Consider the following 24,101-nt stretch of genomic DNA (forward strand, 5'->3'; position numbering starts at 1 on the left):
TACGAAAGTTGGGAATATTTTGGGCCCTAGTATCGTTATTTCGATTTCGATACGTGATAAAACTCACTTTGATTAGCGAATGAAACGTGGATCGGGATTTTGGGGCCTTAATATTCACCATCTACGAAAGTTGAAAATATTTTGGGCCCTAGAATCGGTATTTCGATTTCGATACGCGGTAAAACTTAGTTTGATTAGCAAATGAAACGTGGATCGGGGTTTTGGGGCCTTAAAATTCACCATCTACGAAAGTTGGGAATATTTTGGGCCCTAGTATCGTTATTTCGATTTCGATACGTGATAAAACTCACTTTGATTAGCGAATGAAACGTGGATCGGGATTTTGGGGCCTTAATATTCACCATCTACGAAAGTTGAAAATATTTTGGGCCTTAATATGGGTATTTCGATATCGATACGCGGTAAAACTTACTTTGATTAGTAAATGAAACGTGGATCGGGATTTTGGGGCCTTAAAATTCACCATCAACGAAAGTTGGGAATATTTTGGGCCCTAATATGAGTATTTCGATATCGATACGCGGTAAAACTTACTTTGATTAGCAAATGAAACGTGGATCGGGGTTTTGGGGTGTTTAAAATTCACCATCTACGAAATTTGGGAATATTTTGGGCCTTAGAATCGGTATTACGTTCTCGGTAGGCAATAAGACTCTACTAAACTTGGGAAAGAAACGTGAACCGGGATTTTGACGGGGATAAATTTCCAATGTAGAAACGTTGGGAATATTTTGGGCCTTAGAATCGGTATTCTGTACTCTGTAGATGATAAGACTCTGTTAAACTTGTAAAAGAAACATGGACCGCGATTTAGACGGGGTTAAATTTCCAATGTAGAATAGTTGGGGATATTTTGGGCCCTAGAGTCGGTATTCCGTTCTCTGTAGGCGATGAAACTCTGTTAAACTTGTCTAGAAACGTGGATCGGGATTTAGAAGGGGTTAAATTTCCAATGTAGAAAAATTGGGAATATTTTGGGCCCTAGAGTCGGTATTCCGTTCTCTATAGACAATAAAACTCTGTTCAACTTGTAAAAGAAACATGTACCGTGATTTGGCGTAGTTAAATTTCCAATGCAGAACCATTGAGAATATTTTGGGCCCTAGAATAAGTATCCCGTTTGCCCGTATACGACAAGACTCCGTCCCAGCGAAAAGAAACACGGACCGTGATCTCGTCGCGATTGAATTCTCGATGTTGGAAATATTTTGGGCCGTGTAATCGATCCTCGGTTCGCGGTACGCGATAAATATCGATCTCGTCGAAGAGTATCGTGGGTGCGATCGAGGGGGCGGGTGTACGCGTACCGCGGGGGGGCCAGCGTCGGCGGTGTTTCGGAGTAAAGTCGCGTCTAGCAGCGTTCTCTCCTAGAAGAGAAGGCTCGGGATGCTGCTCGCTGCATCCTGCATATATGTATGTTTTATGTCAGCGTGCATTCTGCATTCGCGCCGTTGCCACGTCTGCTCTCCGCGGCTCTTTCTCCCGTTCCTCCTTTTCCGTTCGTCCCGGCGCTCTCTTTCTCTTTTCGCATTCGTCTCTCCTCTCGCGGCACCCGCCCGCCTCCGGCCCTCCCTCCCCCCTGCCCTCCGCCGTCGCCGAGGAGGAGACGGTGCCTGCGTTTCTTGACATTTCTCAAACCCCCGTGTGCGCGTCCCGCCTCGGTTGGCCAGCGGCGAGTCGTTGAACTCGAAAAAACCGCCGCGAACCCCGGCAGGCCCCCTCCCCCCACCCCTTAAACCGGGAAAACTCTCGCGTACCCGTGGTCTCGGACCGCGCTTGGGATTCCATCCCCGTGAACGTTAGGTTCGGGGCCCGCGATCCGAATCGCTCCCCTCGACGAAATTTCCCACGGCTCGCGCGACCAAAGGGTCGAGTTTTTGCCACCGAAGGAATTTTTCTTTGAGCGCGGTACTCCGCGCCGCGATCTGCATACGGCTCGCGCTATCTCTCTCCGTTTATCTCTCTTCCTCCCAACGGGCCTGTTTCCGTCTCCCTCTCCACCGGCGGTCTCTCGCTCTCCCCACTTTTCGCTCTCTCTCTCTCATTCGTAGACGCGCGCGCGCGCGAGCGCTCACAAGTTCGCTCGCGCGCTCGCGCTCGTACTCCCCGACTCGCGGCGCGGGCAGCGGCGTTTCTCTTCGTCTTAGAATCGGGCGTCTCGCGAGGCTGGCTCGCGAAAAATGCTCTAGCGCGCTCCGACCGGTACCGGCGGAGAGTGGTACACGAAACTGTTCGGGACACGTTCCACGGCGACTGGCGAGCGACGAGCCTCCGCGGGAGGTCGATCAGTCGGTCGGCGCGGGTCGTGGCTCCGCGACAGGATCGGGTGCACCCCGAAAAACACACCGGGGTACCGAGGAATACCGCTGTAACGTTCCTTGGAGGTATCGGGATCGTCCGTCGCGAGTAACCGTCGAACAACGGGGTCTCGAGCCGGACTGGGTCCTACGGGGATGATCACCCCGGATGTGTTTCCGTTCGAGAGGGTAGGTGGGTGGGTTGGGTAGAGAGGTTAGGGGTCCAGTGTCGAAAGGTGACGTCTCGATTTCGAGAGTGCGGTAACGCGCACCGCGAGTGTACGTTTCTCCACGGCGCCGGGGGGCGGACGAAAGGATCTTTCTCCCGCGAGATACGAGACGCCGTCGACTTCGATGTCGATCCAGTTGGCGGTGTTTCGCGCTCGAAGGAGCGCGTCGTCCTCGTTCTGGAATGCGGTGTACGACGCGCGCCGATTCCACGCAGAGACCGGGTACCAGGGTGATATTCACCGAAACGTTGCCACGGTATCGCCGGTTCGAACGCCCGTAACCGAACCTTCCGTCTAGAAGCGCGCCGTGTCGGTGTTACAAGTTAGAGAGAGTATCCTTACCTCAATCGTGCCCGGTTTTCTAGAGTAGGTGGATCACAGTTAAAACGCGGTGGTAGGAGCTAGGTAAAAAGATCACAAAATATGGCACACTGTTGCCCGAGTTCATCGTTCGGCACTCCGCGGCGCGGTCGGTCACTTGGTGGGGGCGGCGAACCACGGCGGCCGGAGGAGGATGACGAAGAAGACGCGGTGAAACGAAGGGAGGCCAGGATAGAGCGGGAAAGGAATACACACTGTCGCGGGGACAACCTCGGGATCGAAGACGGGACGAGGAGACGGCGCGTAACAGGAGCGACGGAGAGGATTCCTCGCGCGCTGTCAGCTGTCAATGCCGCGCACGTTGTCACTCATCCTCCGTGGTTTTTCGTCGCCGGCGCGAGACCGATCTCTTCCACGACGCCCTCCGCGCGACTCATCGAACCCGCGTCTCAGATCGGCATCCGATCACCGTGCCGAATCGTCTCGGTGTTGTCTCGATTCTTGCCCGCGATTCCACGCCGGGAAAAATACCTCGTCCAAAGGGGGGAGAGGGTGATGAACCGGGGGGAGAGGAGTAGACGGAGAACGTTTCTGTCGGCTGTTTTCGTCTTGGTCGTTGTCGTCGTCGTCGTCGTCTTCGTCGTCTTCGTCGTCTTCGTCGTCGTCGTGGTCGTCGTCGTCGTCGTCGTGGTCGTCTTCGTCGCACTCTCGCCTCCCCGTGTGCGTGTGACGCGGTGCGCGCGTGGTGTCGCGTGAAGTTGGTCGTGCGTGCGCACCTTGTGCTTCGTTAAAGAGTCTTTTCCGTATAAAATGCTGGGGCGCCGGCGAGAATCGGCCTGCCCGCCGTCGCGTAGGCTTCACGCCGGCGTCCTCGCGGCCGATTGGCCGGATACCAGCCGGTGGGGGGCACTGGCGCGAAGGTCCGAAGGTAGAATACTCGCCTCGAGAAGCTACCAGAGCGGATCCACGAGAGTACGGAGTGGGGTTGCGGCTTTGCCATCCCGGTGACGCGGATCGCGTACGTTTCACCTCTTGGTCTAGCAGGGATGACGATCGAACGACGGGGGAACGATTTAGACGGTTGGCCCGGGATCGTTGGATCGTCTATGGGAACTGTGTCTCCGGTTGACGAAAATTTCACCGATCTCGCGTACGCGGGACCAAGAGGAGAGCAACGTTACCGTCTTTCTTCCTCGTGGTCCCCCTCTGCCGCTCGAACGCGGTTCGTCTCTCTCGTTCCTTCTCTCTCTTTCTCCTACGTCCCCCTTCGAGGCTCTCCCTCTGGTCTCTCCCTCTCGTCTCTCCCGTCCCGTCTCCGTAGCCCGAGACCGGCCAGGCTATTCACCCACGCGTGCACGAGATGACGATGACGATGACGCCGCGGCGCTGCAACGTGCGCGCTCCGAGCGCTCTTTGCTCTTTCGTCCGTAGGGGGGTCGGGGGGCGAGGAGGTCTAAAGACCGGGGAAAAAAACCGTTGGAGCGAAATCGTTCCTCCGTCGGAGAAGAATTTTTCACCGCGGACGAGGGACCCTAACGCTGCTTCCCTGCTCGCGATTTCGTCGGCCTTGCGATCTTGCGCGCTGCTTGACATTGGCGCGTCGCGATTGCGGAGCCCCGCTGACCCAGATTCCGGCTCGGTTATTTTTTCCGCGCGCTCGGATTTTTCTTCTTTCTTTTTTTTTTTATCTCCGTTGTTTCGCGCTCTCCGTCCTCGCTCGACCGTCCCCCCTCCCCTGTCCCCCGTGTTCCCCTCGTGGTTCCGTTCCCCTCGCGAATCGATCGTTCGTCTTCCAACCGCTCCGTTTTTATCCGCGGTTCCGTCCTTCTTTCGCCAGAAATAAACCTCGACCGTAAATATTCCCAAGCACGGTGTACGCGCCGCGATGATTTCGATTCCTCGTCGAAACGCGGCGCGTTCGTACCCTCGAATCGTTGATTTCCGGGCGGAAATTCGCGTATTTCGGGGTCGTCGTCCGTCTCGAAACGCGCGAACCGTCGGGGGTATGGTCGCGCGCGGTGTCCCGTGAGTCTCTCCGGTTCGCCCGAAGGGGTCCCGGATCGTCCTCTCCGGTTCCCGTTCGGCTTGGCCGGATCCTGACCTACGACTACGTTCAGGGGAGCGGGCGAATTTTGCCCGAAAGTCGACGCGAACGAAAGAGCGGATTCGCAGGCCTTCGAGGTCACGGAGCGAGAACAGTGGGGGATCGGCGTCGGAGGTAGCCGAGGAGGGGGCCCGAAGGAGGTGGTGGATACGGACTCTTACTCGAGGGAGTAGGAGAGAGCCAACGAGAGGATACGCTCCGACGGAGGAGGACCAAGCGACGCGCTAGAAAGAGGAGCGCGAGAGGACGCCAGAAGAAGAAGGCGAGGAAGAAGAAGCAGAAGAAGCTCGAGAAGAAGAAGAAGAAGAAGAAGAAGAAGAAGGGAAGAAGGAAGAGGAGAAGAAGAAGAAGGGGGCTGATCTACCGGCAATATACACACAGAGCCGCACAGACCACGGCAAAACTCTGCAGTTTTGCTGTTCGATTTTGCAAACTTATATTTAGAAGGGCAACGATCTTTTGCCGCGGCAGTTCCAACCAGAGGAGAGGAAAGGTTCTGGGATACGCGCACGGTCTCTCTCCGGCCGGCTGTCCGACCGCCGAGATTTCTCAACTCCGCTCGGACCCACGAAATCGTATCTCGCTGATTTTCCCGCCCGATGGACGCCCCCACCCCCCACCGCGCTTGCGTTTACATCGTTTTTCGTTCGTTCTAACGGGTCTGCGATCGAACTCGGTTTCACGGGTCTCCTCGGATCGGTGATCTCGCGCTCGAGCGCAACCGGCGCGGGTTAACGGCTGCTGCGTACGCGTCCTCTCGTCCACCGGTTACCGGTAATTACTCGCGCCGCGTAAAATAACGGTTCTTCGATAAGTTCGGCAGAATTGCGTAACAAGAGCCGTGAACTGGGATCGCGCGTTACGCCGGGTCAGTGTTTCTCGAATCGCGGAGCTCGATGCGGAACTTCGTTGAAGATTCGGGAAATTTCCTAGCTTGAAAGTAAAAAAAACAAATAAAAGGAAGTTTCGTCCCGAAGGAGAGGTTCGTCCACGTTTCGAGGAGACTCTCCGCTTTCGAAACCGGTCGGTATCCCCTGGACCGCGCGCGAGCGGAAAGAACTGCGTTCGACGCGGTAGGTCAGGGACCACGGTCCGCGAAAGGTCCGCTCCGGAACGAAATCAGCGCGGGAACGAAACGTTGGCAGAAAGTAGCGATTCGTTTTACAAGAGGGCCGAACCTCGTGGCTTCTTCCAGCTCACGCGGGCCAAGTTCCTCGAACGGATAACGTTTCAGGGTTCCGGATGCGAATCCGCGTCGTTTCGTTGCTGTCGCAGCTGGTCTCGTACGAGGGGTTCTCGATGACGCACCGATGTTACGCTCGTTTTTCTCGGGATTCTCGTTTTTCGCAAGTTGTCGCGGAATTTCGGTGTAATATCCCGCGAGAGGATTCGGCGTAGCCTCCGCACGTGCGCCCGCGCGCTGCCGACCACCGCCCCTGCGAGCGTAATCTTATCGCCGGGAGCGACGCGGCGAACGCGTTGCTCCGCGGCTGCAGAACGCCGCGGAGTCAACGAACGATAAAAAAAAAGCGCGCAGCCATACGCGCGACACAAAGAATAAACTCCGTACCGCGCGTCTCGCCCTCCTCCCTTTTTCCACCGCGCAGCGTCGATTCCGTCTCGTTCTTTCGCAGCCGCGAGCCAACCTCCTCTCCCGTTCGTCCGCGCCGCGACTTCGCAGCCGTGTGTGGGCGCGCGAGTTCTCTCCTTCTCTCGTTTTTCCTCGGCTAGCCGCCGCCACCGCCACCGCGGTCCCCCCACCACCGCCAGCCGTCACCCCCACCGCTACCACCTTCTCCGCTCGGCGCAGGGACCCCGGACCCCGGACCACGGACCCGTGCTCCCCCTCCTGCCCGTTGCCCCCCTTTTCTCCTTCTTTTTCTCGTCGACCGCTTGGGGTAGGTCATGGCGGAACCGGCGCGGTGCGGCGCGCCGCGGCATACGAGCGTACGACGAAGACGGAGAAAAAAACGAGGAGGACAAAAGAACCGTACGCGCCGCGCACCGAACGTTCCGCCGGCGCGCGACTTTGTAACGCGCGCGCACCTTTCTCCTACGTACCCGCGCGGCCGCGCTTTTGACAAGTTATTTATCACGCCGGGCAGCGTCGATCGCGGCATCGCGGTGCTTCTCATTTTCACCGATTCTTTCCGATCGTTCCACCCGCGAATTAAACGAATCGAGCGGTGATCTCGACGCAATTACGGATCCATCGGAACGTTTATCGTTCGGGAACCGTTAACGGAGAAACTTACGAACACAACGGAACACCACCGTTACCAATATCGAGGGAGAATGTTCCCCGACGGGGATACCGACTTCGTTTTCGGAATTTTCGACCACTGGGGACTTTCGGGAGTCTTTGAGTCGCGTTTACTGGGTTTGAAAGTTTAGAGTCGTAGAGTCGAGTTCGCGGAGTCGAATTCACGGAGAGTAGAAATTTATTTACGATACTAGAGTGTCGAGTTCACGGAGCCTAGAAATTCGTTTACGATACTCGAGTGTCGAATTCACGGAGCCTAGAAATTCGTTTACGATACTCGAGTATCGAGTTCACGGAGTCCGAAAGTTGAATTTCCGAATCATCGACGTGGTCGAGTTCGGTCCAAAGCTGAGATCACAATGACGAGTTCGTGAACTCGAAACGTTCGGAGAGTCGTAGAATCGAGTTCGATAAGTCGGGACGTCACTTTCGCAGAGTTGTTACGATATCGTTCCAATTTCGAACGAACATCGGATAAACGTACAGAGTAAAGACTATCTACGAGAAAAGCTCACAAGGAGTTCGTGGACAATTGCTTTTCGAAATACATCGGTTCGATTGAACGCGTGCGCGGAACGTATCGTGTTCGCGGGATTGCGATAGACGTTAAAAGTTATTATTTCTATTATTATTACGACGTCTTTGGTTCGCGTATTAGGAGAAAGTGTGCGCGAGTCGTAACAGAGCGACGGTTCAACCGCGCAAAGGCGAGTACGGTCGAAGGCTCCCGCTGAACCTAACCTCAAAACGGGCTCCATTGCTAAGAACTCTATTGAGAGCGTTCGAACGTCCCATCGACGATTGCTTTGCGCTTCTCGTTGCGTTCGACCTATCACCGACCGTACCACGTGCACGTTGATTCGGTATTTATATTGGGTTAGGTCTGGGTTAGGTCTAGGTTAGGTGATAATATGGGTGGTTAGGTAAATCGTATACTCGCTTTGAAACGTCAGTCTTTTGTTTCGACATTCCACGAATTCTACAATTTTACACAAACACGCAATACTTTGATCTCTAGAAAAATTAGATTTATTTATTGGGTTGTTGTTTCATTTTTTCCGGTGCAAAGAAACACGATTTACTTAGAGTGTATAAAAAAATAAGCGTTCAAAGTCTTCTATAGCGTTCGAAACTCTCGTTTGAAGTCTTCCGCGTGGGTCTTTCCGGACCCGTACAGGCGTTCAAAGTCTTCTATATCGTTCGAAACTCTCGTTGAAAATGTTACGCGTGGGTCTTTCCGGACCCGGACAAGTATTTTAAGTACTCGATGGCGTTCGACACTCTCGTTCGAAGTGTTACGCGTGGGTCTTTCCGGACCCGGGCAGGCACTCAAAGTCTACGTAGATTGGTCCACCTTATATCATCGATTCGCAACGAGTCGAAATCTTTGATCGATTTTTTGCAAAGAAGAAGGAAGACCGCGCAGAGGAAGACCGACGATGATTGAACGGATTCTAATTTTACGCGTGGATTACCGAGCGTTCGACGACACGTATCGTGTATTATTTAAAAATGCATCGAAACGCAAGATCGGGAGATTCGTGTACGGAAAGTCAAAGTCAAGTTCGCGGAATCGAGCGAGTCGGGTTCACTGGAGTTTGAAAGTCGAGTCCACCGAGTTTAAACGTCGAGTTCACGGAGTTGTTTCCGTTCCAGTGACAACTTTTCGAGCGTAGGTTCGACACGCGACGCTTCGTCGTACGGTTTCGATTAACGATCGATCGACAGTCGGCAAAAAATGTTTACAAATAAAGGAGACGTCGAGCAACCCGTGGCCCAATTTGGAAGGATTTTCGGGTTAAATGGCGTCTGAAATAATGAAACCGAGTTACGCGATAAGTTTAAAGTGGCGGTAATTGGGACATCTACCCTATAGGTTGTCCCGTTGCACGCAACAACGTCGTCGCGCGATCTTCTCGATTCGATCGATCGTCGGGCAACGTCGATTCGCGATCGACTTGGAACTCGCGACCCCGTGAAATTCTTCGAACCGCGAATTTTTCCGTGCACGCTCGGTTCGCTCTTCGAGCGGAAATTTCTTTGAAACTCTCACGAACAAAGTCGAACGTACTCGCCGCGGTTTCACCGAAGATCGAACAATTCGATTAGGAGGATCTTAACAGCCGGCGCGGGGCACGGCGTTATTGTTAGCGATCATGCGATCTGAAAATCATAGAAAATTACTGAAAAGCCAGGAAACTTTGTACGTTCTGGCCGGCATGGTTGCCCCTGGACTTGAGATGTCGTAATTTCGCCTTCGCCATAACGGCTACGCGGCACGGAAGTGTTTCCCTCGCCCCTCTGTCTTTCATCCTCCAGGTTTTCTTCTTCGACTCGAAACAGAACGCTACGCCGCACCCCCTACCCCCCACCCTCCCCCTTTTCCGTAATAGTAGAAGGGTTAGTGAAACAATGGCACGCGCGCGAACACCGTTATTTAAATAACACGATGCTACCTCTGCGGGGTCGAAGGCAAAAAAAAAAGTTGCGCTCAAGGGGATGCGAACGTGAGAAAGACGCGTCTAGGCGCGAACTTTTGTTACGGAACACGCACCTTCTGTCTTCGCCGCACGATTGTGGGAACGTGAAAATTTCTCCGCTCGAGAAACTCGCGAGAACGATCGAAGTGTTCCGCGTGGGTCTCTCCGGACCCGTACAGTCGTTCAAAGTCTTCTGTAGCGTTCGAAACTCCCGTTGAAAGTGTTCCGCGTGGGTCTTTCCGGACCCGTACAAACGTTCAAAGTCTTCTACAGCGTTCGAAACTCTCGTTGAAAGTGCTACGCGTGGGTCTTTCCGGACCCGGACAAGTGTATTTAAAGTATTCTATGGCGTTCGAAACTCTCGTTGAAAGTGTCACGTGTGGGTCTTTTAGGACCCGGACAAGTATTTAAAGTACTCGATGGCGTTCGAAACTCTCGTTGAATGTGTTACGCGTGGGTCTTTCCGGACCCGGACAAGTGTATTTAAAGTATTCGATGGCGTTCGAAACTCTCGTTGAATGTGTCACGTGTGGGTCGTTTAGGACCCGGACAAGTATTTTAAGTACTCGATGGCGTTCGAAACTCTCGTTCAAAATTTCGATCGATAATTGTCTCTCTTTCATCCTGTTGATTAAAAAGTGTCTGAGTTTCCAACTGAGCAACAAATCGGACCGACCGATCGAAAGAAACGAAAGATGAAAAAACATGTGGATTGATCAAAATTTGAATCAATCTTTCTGTTTTTCATCCTGTTGATTAAAAAGTATATCAGTTTCCAACTGAGCAACAAATCGGACCGACCAATCGACAAGATTCTCCATTAAACTACTCCATTACGTTTGGTGATCAAACACTGTTCTGAAATATATTACTAAGTGCTTTGCATACACTGACATCCTTCTCACTGGTACCAGATTCAATTTTCGATCGTTCCTTACGATTCATCTGGATCATTCTTCGTCCTCTAAAGTATTCACCCCGTTGGTAAACAAATAAACAAGATAGAAAAAGAAACAGAGAATAACTTAAGACGTCGATTGGACGAAATTCGAGATCCTTTGTCCTTTGTTTCTTCCTCGTTGCGGCGATCGGTTCGATTTGTCGTTAGGGTGGAGATCGAGGGCAAGGAATTTCTTTCGAGCTCTTCGAACGAGAAAGTTTGCGTCTTCCGGCCGAAGGATTCAACGAGTATCGATCTCGAGAGCTTCTCCTTCGTCCTCTTCCCCCTTCCTTTTTTTTTGTTTCTCTTCGTCGTCTTCCTCTTTTCCCCGTGCGGCGTGGTTCCGGTTCTGGCAGCTGTCGTCGATTCGAGATCGGGACTACGGATCGGTCAAGGGTAGGCCCGTGGCTCTGTAACGTTACCTTCGACGTCGAACCGGTTTAACGCGGGGTGGAAGAGAGACTCGGAGGGAAGGAGCCGTGGCAAAAAATTCATTTGAATCGTCGGAGGGTCGAGCAGAGGTGTCGAAATAATTGGATTTTAATTTTCGCGCCGGTGAAAGAACAGAGACCCCCCTCCTCCTCGTTCTCGCTGCCTATGTACATAGAACTCCCCCTCCCCACCGATGGAGAACCATGAGAACCGTTCGCGGACGAGTGTTTACACAACGTTGCAGCGCATTAATGTTTTCGACTTTCCATCTTCGTTCGCGCCCTTTGTTTTCCCACGATTCGCACCGTGGCTCGTTTCGATCGGGCTCGCTCGCTCGATCGATCGCGATTTTTACCACGTGAAAATCACCTCGATACGAACAAAACTCGACTGCGTACAGAAATTTTCATAGGAAAGAAAAACAGAACAGACGCGTACCGTTTAATTATCGTCGACATCGAACGATTGTTTCTAACGTGTACCTAGAAATAAATTATTATCCGGTGAAACGTAACTCGACGACTTGGAACAGATCACCGAAACGAGAGAACAACGAGCCCCTCGACGAGCATCCCGTGGACTCGGTTCCCCCTTCGGATCCTCGACAATAGCATCTTGCGCGCTATTCCAGTTCGAACCCCGTAACCTTGGTTTTTTTTTTCCATTTTTTTTCTTAATCCGGTGGCAACGGTGAGAAATTAATTCCTATAGAATTTAACTTCTCACCTCGAAGAGGCGGCTGTTTAACGATATTGGGAATAGTCGAGTGTTACGTTTGAATCAAGAGAATAGAATATTGCAAATACAATTTAGAATAAAATATTGCAAAGGGTTACGCAAGGACGATATAAAGCGAAAGAAATACAAGGAAAAGAGTATAGGTAAAGGAAACGATTTCACGAGTTTATCGTTTGATACTTGAAAACGATATGAAGAATACAAGATATGTACGTTGATATCGGAGAAGAACTTTTAGTTTCGGAAATTAAAAGTGTGTACATTTGCACGAGAGAAATAAAGATACGAAATTGGGCAGGTTGAGTATAGATCGAAGCTAACCGACAAACTTGTCTTTCCAGCCCCCACCAATCGCTACTTGTTGATATTTCTTGTAACATCGATGCGATTTAAACGTTAAGTATCGTCGATACTTCGACGAGACAATCGTGCACGTACTTGTCGGTGTTTGAACAACTTTGAATGTTCGTTCAAACGATCGTTCGAATATTTTCAATCGTATTCCGGGTAGATAATATTTTTACGCCATTTGTCGTCCGTATAAACCAATCTCCTAATCGTACGGAACCTTTGTCGCGTTTAAAGCCGGTATCGTTATTAATAACGAACAAAGTCGATTTGACGATAAAATAGTGGGAAACCCGATTCGTTTGTACAATTACAGTAAAGTTAAAGATTAAATATAACCCAAACGGAAATGTGCAATAGCAATTAAGTTTCGCAATATTGAATTATAATTGTTTACGAATCGTTATTTCGGCACGATTATTAACGTTGCGTCCGTTGCGTTTGTTCTTTTCGAAAGATTCGGTAAAATCGTATCAACGTTGAAAACGTACATCGAATTTCGAATCGAAGTAACGTGAACGCTGGTTAGGGTGATTTTTAATTTCGAATCTTTGATATAACGTTTTGATAAAAAAAAACAAGATCTTGTCGTAAAAATTCCGCCTCGAAACCAAAGATCGCAGCTATATTCAAGTAGATCGATTCTGGTAGGTTCGTTGGGTCTTTTTCGACCCGTCGCTTTCTTTCCACAATCGATTGGTAAGATAACATTCGAATCCCGTACTATCGTTACTTTAAACGACATTGGTAGTCTTACGTTATACGTGTAAGAAAAAAATAAATGTTTAAAAAAATACCAGCCATATTGGTAATTGTCAGGAAGAAAACGAAACGAAGAGAAAGTTCGACGTAAGATCAGTGATCTAACAATACCACGGATCAGAGCAATCGCAATAAACGTTTCCTCGTCTCTTTGGTTCTCTCTTTGTGAAATTAAAAACACATTTTCGTCTCAAAAACTTTGAACCATGGAATTCTTCGAGAATATTTCGCGAGGGTCGCAGCGTAACTTTGGTGAGTTCTCAAAGAGCGATTAAGATGGCAAACGAGTTCAACGAATCGACATTTTCGGAGACACACTGAACGTTTGCACAAATTCCTGCCAATCGGTTATCAAATCTGTTACCGTTGACGTTCAAGGACTCGTCGGTCCACAAAGGGCCCAAGGGTGGCCCCATAACACGATCGGTTCGCTGGCCATTTATTTCGCCCTTTTGTTTCTTCGTTCACTTATCAAGTTTCAATTATCGAAACGGAGAACCGTGTTCGTGTTCTGAAACACAACGTCTTCGAAAGATCCGGTATAAATGGGAGTAGGATTCAAATCTAATTTTTCAAAGGAATTGGTAAAAATTCCTTTTTATCAACTTACCAACAGCGTGTTTGCACGCAGTGTCCTCTGTTACAATTATCGAAACGGAGAATAGTATTCGTAAGTCGATTCGTGTTCTGGAACACAACGTCTTTGAAAGATCCGGTATAAAATGGGAGTAGGATTCAAATCCAATTTTTCAAAGGAATTGGTAAAAATTCCTTTTTATCAACTTACCAACAGCGTGTTTGCACGCAGTGTCCTCTGTTACAATTATCGAAACGGAGAATAGTATTCGTAAGTCGATTCGTGTTCTGGAACACAACGTCTTTGAAAGATCCGGTATAAATGGGAGTAGGATTCAAATCCAATTTTTCAAAGGAATTGGTAAAAATTCCTTTTTATCAACTTACTAACAGCGTGTTTGCACGCAGTGTCCTCTGTTACAATTATCGAAACGATCGTGGTACGCGTCGCGAGTCACTCGTAATCCCGAGACCGTTACGGAAAGACGTTCCGTTCCGTTCCAAAGCCTATAATTACGGTGCATCGTTGTTTATAACAAAGTATTCTTATTGGTCGAATGCGACTCTACGCGCGTTTATTCCATACCCCGGCCAAAGTGCATCGAGTTGCAGTAAACTCGTTCCGTGTGTTACTTCTGTGAGGCTACGTGTCCATTTTACGATAAAAAATCTCCCGCGTCGGTCTCGAGAGTGTTTCTCACTAATGGAAACTACGTTCGAGAGTTTGTCAATCATTCTCAAACACAGTCTCCATTGGTGAGAAACACTCTCGAGAACGACTCGTTTAACTATGAAACGAACACGTAGCCCAAGGAGGTCATTTGATTCGTTTTGGATACCTTTTTTCAAAGGAATTGGTAAAAATTCATTTTTATCAAATTAGTAATAGTGTTTTCACGCAGTGTGCTCTGTTACAATTATCGAAACGGAGAATAGTATTCGTAAGTCGATTCGTGTTCTGGAACACAACGTCTTTGAAAGATCTGGTATAAATGGTACTAGGTTTCGAAACTCATTTTTCAAAGGAATTGGTAAAAATTCCTTTTTATCAACTTAATAACAGCGTTTTTGCACGCAGTGTGCTCTGCTACAATTATCGAAACGGAAAACCGTGTTCGTAAGTCGATTCGTGTTCCTTAACGCAACGTCTTTGAAAGATATCTGGTATAAATGGGAGTAGGTTCCGAATCTAATTTTTCAAAGGAATTGGTAAAAATTCCTTTTCACCAAATTATTAACTGCGTTTTTGAACACAGTGTGCTCTGCAACAATTATCGAAACGGAAAACCGTGTTCGTGTTCTGAAACACAACGTCTTTGAAAGATTCGGAATAAATGGGAGTAGATTTTGAATCTCATATTTCAAAGGAATTGGTAAAAATTCCTTCTTGCCAAATTACTAACAGCGTATTTTTCACACAGTGTGCTGTGCTACAATTATCGAAACGGAAAATAATATTCACAAGTCGATTCGTGTTCTGAAACACAACGTCTTTGAAAGATATGGCATAAATGGGAGTAGATTTCAAATCTCATTTTTCAAAGGAATTGGTAAAAATTCTATTTCACCAAATTATTAATTGCATTATTGCTCTGCTACAATTATCGAAACGGAGAACCGTGTTCGTAAGTTGATTCGTGTTCCTTAACGCAACGTCTTTGAAAGATATCTGGTACAAATGGTAGTAGGTTTCGAATCTAATTTTTCAAAGGAATTGGTAAAAATTCTATTTCACCAAATTATTAATTGCATTATTGCTCTGCTACAATTATCGAAACGGAAAATAGTATTCATAAGTCGATACGTGTTCCTTAACGCAACGTCTTAAAAAAATCCGATACAAATGGAACTAGGTTCACCGTCGTCAGTTTGAACCTTTCGAAGAAACGTACCGGGCCAGTTCGAAGAAACTAACTAAATATAAATGTAAAAACGTTCCAGTTGGATACTCGCGAAACGCAGCAACGCGTCCGGTGTTACGGCACCCGCGTAAGAGTATCGATTCGTGTAGCGAACGTTCGAAGATATTCGCGTAACGATAAAAGCGAGCTAGGGTACACGGGGCGCGTCGTTGGTTACTTTTTGTCCCTCCCGATGGAGATCCTCGGCCGGGCCGGTACAAAGGAGGCGAATGTTTTAATTAAATCTCGGCAAAACGCGAAAACTTCGGCATCGCGAGGCGTTTTTGCGATTTTCCGAAAGTTTCGGCTCGCCTCGTCTCGTCTCGCTTTCAAGGTGGCGATGGACGAGCACGCGGTGGTGGAACCGCACTCAGCCACCTCCTTCCCACCTTTCCATTCATCCCCCGACGGTCGAGGGGATGGAATAAAAGAAGTCGCAAAAACAAAAGAGCTGCACGGGCTACTTAGCGAAACAAATTGTTGCTTCGTACCCGGGACGAGAATTTAAAACTTTTCCGCTGCTTCTCTTTTTACTCGTTGTTCCGGGCCCCTCCCCCGATACCCCCCTCCCTCGCGTCCCTCGCGTTCGCGGCCCTCCGTACGGTGGAAGGGCTGGTTCTCTCCGTCTCTCCGCGGACATCTCGGTCGTTTCGAGTCGAAGGATAGTCCGACTCGATTCACGGCTCGTTAGCGGTGCTTCCTTTCCCCTCGTTTCGGTCCTGGCTCGTAAAAGGACAACGCCATATACGCGGAGACTCGTGTACTATCGATCGTGACGGACTGTCCCATTAAATCGGTTGCATCGTGCGTGGAATACGCGTATGGAACAATTAAACGCGGTATTGTCTCGCGGGCTGCCGAGGTACCGTTCGTCGAGACGCTCGACGACGTGGACGACGGTCGTCTAGCCGCGATCCTCTCCGCGAAAATCCTCTTCCACGTTTCCAGCGTGATTCGTGGGATCGGTTCTCGAACCGCGATCGGCGGTCGACGATCGACCATCGGGACGGCGATCGCGCGCCGTCCACGATCGTTCTCGACGCGGATTCTTACCAGTCAAGCGAAACAAAAATCGGACAGAAGCACATACACGCACGTAGAGCATGCCAGCGTTGTGTGTAGGTTGGAAACAATGCTACGACGAATAAAAAATTCGGGGAGGAAAAAAAAATTACTACGCGTGTCTAGGTATACACTACGTACGAAACTCGGACAACATCGACCAAGGTGTGCAATCGTCCTCGTATCGAGGATGGAAACGAAAACCGAAACGAACTCTCTCGGAAAGAAAACCAATGGATGTCTCCGGTTGTGAAAAAAAAAAAAAACGTCTGCAGGGGGGACGGTTGCTGATGCATGAACGTGCGGGAGGAACGTAACAGAGAGAACGGGGTGAAAAAAAAATCCACGCCAGAGAAAGTGTAACAAAGAGCGAGAGATCGAATTAAAGAGAGAGAAACGCGCGCCGAGCCGGTACCGGCATCGGCGCGAAAGAAAAAAAAAAAGCGAGAGGTTCTTTTCGTCGTTCTCGAACAGGAAGCTGCGCGTGACGAGGAGAAATAATAATAAGGGGATCTTGAACGGGCTGAGTGTTCAACTCACTCGTTGCAGGGTGGACCAGCATTCCTCGAGGGTGCGCTCGTTGATGTTGCCCATTCCTCCGCCTCCGCCGGCGCCTCCCGCAACTACGAGTCCCGCCGCAGAGGCACGAGACTATCGGGCAAGACAGGAGGCTCGTGTTAGTTTGCTTTTCCATGCCCTTTCCGCTAAACCAGCATTACTACAAAATCGCTTCTCGAGCAATCTCGAGACGCTTGCGGTTGTCCCGTTCGATTCCATCGAAATATCCGCTCGTGGTTCGAACGCTCGCGATCGGACACGGTTACGACGCGCAACGTCGAACGATCGTCGAGGTACGCGCGGCGATTCCGGAAACTGGGTTGGGCCATAGAAAATTCGTCGAGGAGAAAGTTCGCGTGGTTCTATTCGCGAGGCCTCTCTTCTTCCGATACGATTCTTTTCTCGAACGCATTCCCAACGACGGCGTTCACCGCTCGTTGCGACGATGCGAAGCTCGAGGTTGGGCACACTGGAACGCGACCAGTTTCTAAGTAAGCGGCGAGGAATCACTTCGTTTCGTCGAAGAGACGGTTATCACTCGATATAGTACTCGTCGAATCACTCGAGAATATTTTATGGCTCGAAATCGAGATCCGCGCGAACGTCCGGGTCGGGGATGGATCTGGATTTCGAAACTCGACGATTCGAAATGCATCGCGTTCGAATTTACTCGTCGAATCACTCGAGAACATTTTAAGAATTGAATTTGAGATCCGCGTGAACGTTGGAGATGGAAATGGATCTGGATTTCGAAACTCGACGATTCGAAATGCATCGCGTTCGAATTCTACTCGTCGAATCACTCGAGAACATTTTATAATTCGAAATCGAGATCCGCGTGAACGTTGGAGATGGATCTGGATTTCGAAACTCGACGATTCGAAATGTATCGCGTTCGAATTATACTCGTATACTCGTCGAATCACTCGAGAACATTTTATTATTCGAAATCGAGATCTGCGTGAACGTCCGGGTCGGAGATGGATCTGGATTTCGAAATTCATCGCGTTCGAATTATACTCGTCGAATCACTCAAGAACATTTTATGATTCGAAACCGAGATCCGCGTGAATATCCGAGTTAGAGATGGATCTGGATTTCGAAACTCGACGATTCGAAATACATCGCGTACGAATTATACTCGTATACTCGACGAATCACTCGAGAACATTTTATGATTCGAATTCGAGATCCGCGTGAACATCCGGATTGGAGATGGATCTGGATTTCGAAACTCAACGATTCGAAATGCATCGCGTTCGAATTATACTCATCGAATCACTCGAGAACATTTGATGATTCGAAATCGAGATCCGCGTGAACATCCGAGTTAGAGATGGATCTGGATTTCGAAACTGGACGATTCGAAACACATCGCGCGGTTTAACGCGAAACGGGGCTCGAGTTCGATAGTATTCTCTCACCGCGAACCGGTAGAAAAACGTTCGAGACCCTGTGAAAAAGTTTCGGCCCGATTCCCCGTCGCTTCCAGTTTCCAGTATCACCCGGTACAGCGATGCTCGCGACGAAAGCGACTCGGAGCCTCCCGGGAAAAAAAAAGCAACGAAAAGTACAGTGGAGAAACAGAGACAGAGATATAGGTAGACAGAGAGAGAGAGAGAAAGAGAGAGAAAAACAGTAAAAGACGACGAAACGAAGAAAAAGAAAACGTTCGGATTCCTATTAGCGGCGAGACCGAAGCGGATCCGCGGGGATATATTTACTTAGTTTCCTCGTATCGAAGCTCGCGGGACTGTGGCATCGCAGAAGCACGCCGCGATATTTTCTCGAGAACATCTTCTCGGCGTACCGTATGACGTATGCGTATAGTATTATCTGTGTTGCGCGGGTCAAGAACCCCGAGAGACGACGTATCTGCATCTCGTCGCATCGGTGTGCGTGGGCCGCGTTTGCATTTGTGGCCCCGTGACTCTAATGTGTGCGTGCCTGCCTGCCCGCCTGTCCGCCTGGCTGCTCGCTCGCTCGCTCGCTCGCTCGCTCGTTCGTTCGTTCGCTCGCTCGCTGGTCGAGTAGCGCGCGAGAGCGCTCGCACACTCCGCGTCCGCGCGCACGCTCTCTTTCTCTCGCTCGCCCGCTCGATCCGCGGCACGCGCTTGTGTACGTGTGTACGCGTGCACGCCAGTGTGTGCGGGCCGCGAGAGTGTTGAGAAGTACGCGACGCGGTAAGTCAACGTATTCCGATGTGCGTGAACCATGGTCAGTGTATCTCGGTACAGTCGCAGATTCAAACAGTCGGCGAAATCGTCGACGATGCGTCCGCGATTTATCGAAAGTAGAGCCGACGCCGACGTCGACGCCTGGCGTTCGCGCACGCACCAACGTGCTACGACGTTTTTACCGCGAGATCGTCTACTTCGAATACCGAAACCGTCGCGTATTCGCTCGGCTTGGATCTTCGATCGTACGGATTCGCGGGAGGGTCGTGGATTCGAATTGAGCGTTCGAATTCGAGAGAATGGATATCCGTGAACGTCCGGGTTGGAACTCCACGGATCTCGAAACTCGACGATTCGAATTGCATTCGTTCGATCACTCGAGGAAGTTTCAATGCTCGAAATCGAGAGACCGCATCCGAGCAAACATCCGGGTTCTCGAGGTGCATTCGGATCGAATCGTTGGAACTCTCTACGCGGCACTCGACGATTCGAAACGCGTCGCGTTCGAATTAAATTCGACGAGTTATTCGAGAGACTCGAGACGTTCGTAACCGAGAGGTCGGGTCGACCTTGGGGAAACATCCGGGTTCGAGTTGCATCCGAATTCGTTGGATCGTCGGAACTCTACGGATTTCGAACTCTACGTCGCGTTCGAATCGTACTCGTCGAATCACTCGAGAACACTTTATGGTTCGAATTCGACATCCGCGCAAACATCCGGGTTGGAAATGGATCTCGATCGAATCGTCGGAACTCTACGGATTTCGAAACTCGACGATTCGATATTCACCGTGTTCGAATCTTACTCGTCGAGTTACTCGCGTGAATTTCAAGATTCGAAATCGAAATCCGTGTAAACATCCGGGTCGGAGATGGATCTGGATTTCGAAACTCGACGATTCGAAATTCACCGTGTTCGAATCGCACTCGTCGAGTTACTCGCGTGAATTTCAAGATTCGAAAGCGAGATCCGTGTAAACATCCCAGTCGGAGATGGATCTGGATTTCGAAACTCGACGATTCGAGATTCACCGCGTTCGAATCGTACTCGTCGAATCACTCGAGAACATTTTATGATTCGAAATCGAGATCCGCGCAAACATCCGTGTCGGAGTTGGATCTGAATCGTGATCTGGTCGTGACTCTACCGTTTCGCGTTCGAATTCGATTCGGCGAGCGACGAGTCGAGAAAATAGTTCGCGTTCTCGAATTGTCGACCGTCTCGTGGAAAACCAATCTCGAGATCGGTGTGTTCGAAATCGTTGGACGTTGGTCGTGTCCGCAAACGAGCGAGCAGGAAGTATTTTTCTCCGTCGGCAGAAACTGTTTGAAAGTATTGTCCGGCGTCGGTCGGCCCAAGTGAACGACCCTATTTATCGGCGCATTATGCACTTTTATCGCGGTTGCCTCGTCCCAGTTTATTTATCTCTCCTCTCCGGGGCTACGGGCGAGTCTAACCGAGATCGAGAAAATAAAAGCGAGAAAGAAAAACAGATACGGAAAGCGAGCCGTTTGCGATCGCGGTACGCGAAACGCGAACGCGTTTCTCTCACCTGCAGCTCGTTGACGAGTTTCTCCGTCAGGCTGGCGTCGTGAGAGTCCTGGCTGGTAGCACCGGGACTCAGCATCGAGTTCTGGGAGTTTTGTTGCTGGTTGCTCGACATGCTCATCACGGCCAACGCGCCGTTCTGCGCGATGCTGCCGGCCATGTTGAGCGCCTGTTGCTGCAGATTCTGCGTAAGGTTTTGCGCCTGTTGCTGTAGATTCTGCGATAGGTTCTGCGCCTGTTGTTGAAGCGCCTGCTGGCTGAGACTCTGGCCGAGGTTCTGGGTGAGGTTCTGCGCCTGTTGCTGCAACGTCTGCGAGAGATTCTGCGCCTGGCTCTGGATGTTCTGTTGTAGATTCTGGCTGGCCTGGCTGAGATTCTGCGGCTGATTGAGCAGCTGTTGTTGTTGCTGGGGCGACAGGCTCGGCGTGAGACTCTGCGCGAGATTGTGCTGCAACGTTTGGCCCAGGTTCTGTTGCATGTTCTGCGTGAGCGCCTGGGTGAGCGCCTGTCCGAGATTTTGGTTCAGGGCCTGAGCCGCCTGGACCGCTTGAACGGTCAACGATGGACTCGATGCCTGTGACATGGACTGCTGCACCTGTGCCAGGTTGTGAAGACTCTGCGCCATGCTGGACGCAATCGCGTTCTGATGGTCGGCCTGTGGCGACGGTGTGGTCGGCGCCGGGGAAGACTGATGTTGCGATCCCTGAGCGGTCTGCTGGCTCATGGACATTGCGTGTTGTTGTTGCTGTTGCATCTGTTGCTGGGGGCTCGGTGTCTGGCCTAGTCCGGCGTTGGCGTTCTGCTGTACCTGCGAGACCCCGGTCTGTTGCTGCTGCTGCTGCTGTTGTTGTTGCTGCTGCTGCTGCTGCTGACCAAGGGGACTGTGCATCTGTTGCACTTGTTGGTGTTGCTGCTGTTGGTTCGAGTTCGCGATAGGGCTGTGCTGTATCCCCGGCGAATGCTGAGGCGGTCCCCGTTGCGGTTGTTGCCAGTAGTCGGACATCTTGAATACATGCTGGCGCAGCGCGTGGAGGTTCGCGGCCGCCGCAGTGACGGCCGATGTCTGGACCTCCATGGGTTCCGAATCGTTCTCGAGGTCCGGTTCCGGCGAGCTGCAGGGATCTTCGTCTTCCTCCTCGTCCTCCCTCTCGGTGATGTCCTCGTCGTCTTCGTCGTGGATCCTAACGGCTCTGTCCGCCTCGGACACGGCCGTTCCTCCTCCAGCAACACCAGCAACACCACCGCCACTTCCACCGCCGCCACTTCCGCCACCGCCACCGCCACCGCCACCTCCACCGGCTCCACCGCCACCTCCTCCACCTCCTATCCCACCCCCCGAATCGCCAGAGTGGAGATGATTCCCGGGGTGATGCTGATGATGATGATGATGATGATGATGATGATGCTGTTGAAGGTGATGGTGTGGACGCGACTCTGGATTTTGGCCCTGCTGCTGCTGATGTTGCTGCTGCGGTTGTTGATGCTGCGGTTGCTGCTGCTGCTGCTGCTGCGGTGGTGGTTGCGGTTGTTGCTGCTGCTGCTGCTGCGGCTGCTGTTGTTGCTGCGGTGGTTGTTGTTGCTGCTGCTGCTGCTGTTGTTGTTGTTGTTGTTGCTGCTGCTGCTGCTGCTGATGTTGTTGCTGTTGCTGTTGATGGTGATGTTGTTGCTGGTGGTGGTCCAAGCCAAAGTCCGGTTGGGCTTGCGTCTGGGCACGTAGGTCCAGGGCCGCCGTCGCGTCCGAAATTTTGAGGCCTTCGCGAGAAGCCCGGGCTACCCCCTTCCGGCGCAGCTTGCCCGCTTTTTCGCACCCCTTCCGGTAAGCAGCTCGACGGCCGGCACACTTCCGCGCTCGCCGCCGTTCCTTCCTATCTTTGTCCCCGCTGTACGGCGCGCTCTTTTAGCCAAGGATCTTTCCTAAGGATCCTCGTACGTGGTCGCCGGTGAACGTCAGTTACTCGCCACCTGTTTCGATTTCGAAAGGTGGTGGTGGTCGTTGACGGTGTCGGCTCGGTCGATGTTCGCGTAACCGGTGCTGACGTCGGTGATGATGGTTCCGGTGATGGTGCCGCCTCTCGCTATTTGGCTCATGAAACTCTTGCTTTCTTTGCTACCTAGCCTCGAGCTGTCGGTGTCAGTGTCGTTGCACCTTCTCGGTTTGCTTCTTCTTCTTCCTCCTCTTCTTCCGCTTCTCGTTCCTCGTGTTCCCACTGGTCTTTTATCCCGTGGTACTCTCGGTGAACTCCACCGACGACCAAGGTGCGGTATACCTCGGTCTCTCCACGTTTGTTCAGGATCCTCGAAACCGTGTCTCCCGTACGCGTTTCGCCGCTACTCTTTCGTACGCGGTCTCTCTCGTTGGTTTAGTTCCTCCTTCCTACGGTCTGCATTTGCACGGCGTGTGCGTTCGCGTTTCGTTACGCAAGTGTGTGCGTGTGTACGGGTGTGTGTGTGTGTGTGTGTGTGCGTTTGCGGTGTGTTTGTTCGTGCGAATCGATGCGCGCGCGAGCGGACGTTCCCCGACACTACGGAGAACACCCTATTTCTTTGTTCTATCTAACTTAAAGTCTATCGTACACTTAAGTTCAGGTTAAAATTCAGGATTGCCCAGCCCGGACGGTGTGAACGAGAGGGACGGTCCGTGCGGACGCGTAAGTTGCGGTGCGTCTATAAAAGTCGCGTATACGGTTGTCGCGGGCTCTGTGCCTGCCGGGTGAGAAATCGCACTCGCGGAGGACGTTGCTCGTCCCGTTTTGCCCTGAGTAGTTCGTAGCCCCGTTATGTCGATGTGCGTGTTGTATGTGCGTGTATGTGGGAACGCGCGAGCCCTTGTGGTTCGTTCGAAGCGTGGAAAACGACTCGCTCGTCCAGCGTGTGATAGGTCGTGTGCGATCTCTTCGTACCGGGACGGCAGTTCTCCGACCGCGGCGATCTCCGTATGGCTCTGTCGGTACTCCGCGTGCACACCGCTTGTTCGAGGTGTCGCGATCACGGTTCCGTCGCCGCTTGATACGTTTTCGCGACCCTCGTACGTCCTGTGTTCCTCGCGTCCGTTCACGACGTCCCCTCGAAATGCGACTCTAGGGTATTTTTAACTCTTTAAAAGGAATTCTATTCGATCATCGATCAACCGCTCGTCGTTACCGATATCGTCGATGGTAGTTGTGGTTGCTTCTTATTATCGTTTAGCTTTAATAATATTGCACTTAGGTACACTCGTTTTTTGAACACACTGAAATATATATGTATGCGGCGCGAGGTTCTCTCTCCAGCGAGCTCCTTCTTCCTCCTCCAACCTCCACTTCTTCTTCTTCTTCCTCTTCTTCTTCTTCTTCTTCTTCCCGT

The 24,101-nt window shown here is 51.0% G+C and overlaps 1 protein-coding gene across 12 annotated transcripts in view; it reads right to left on the reverse strand.

Annotated features, from left to right (window-relative positions):
• The window catches only part of Dati (zinc finger protein datilografo), a 128,249-nt gene extending 106,237 nt beyond the window's left edge, over nt 1-22,012 (reverse strand). For all 12 annotated transcript variants that reach the window (XM_076326353.1, XM_076326360.1, XM_076326356.1 and 9 more), the window contains exons 1-2: nt 20,764-22,012; nt 17,016-17,126 (exon numbers count right to left, since the gene is read on the reverse strand). In XM_076326353.1, coding sequence (XP_076182468.1) covers nt 17,016-17,126; nt 20,764-21,834 — 1,182 coding nt within the window. In that variant the 5' untranslated portion in view covers nt 21,835-22,012. The remainder of the gene's footprint in view (nt 1-17,015; nt 17,127-20,763) is intronic.
• Nucleotides 22,013-24,101: the final 2,089 nt, after the last annotated feature.

The sequence above is a fragment of the Ptiloglossa arizonensis genome, chromosome 14 (assembly GCF_051014685.1).
Source record: "Ptiloglossa arizonensis isolate GNS036 chromosome 14, iyPtiAriz1_principal, whole genome shotgun sequence".
NCBI classification, from domain to species: domain Eukaryota; kingdom Metazoa; phylum Arthropoda; class Insecta; order Hymenoptera; family Colletidae; genus Ptiloglossa; species Ptiloglossa arizonensis.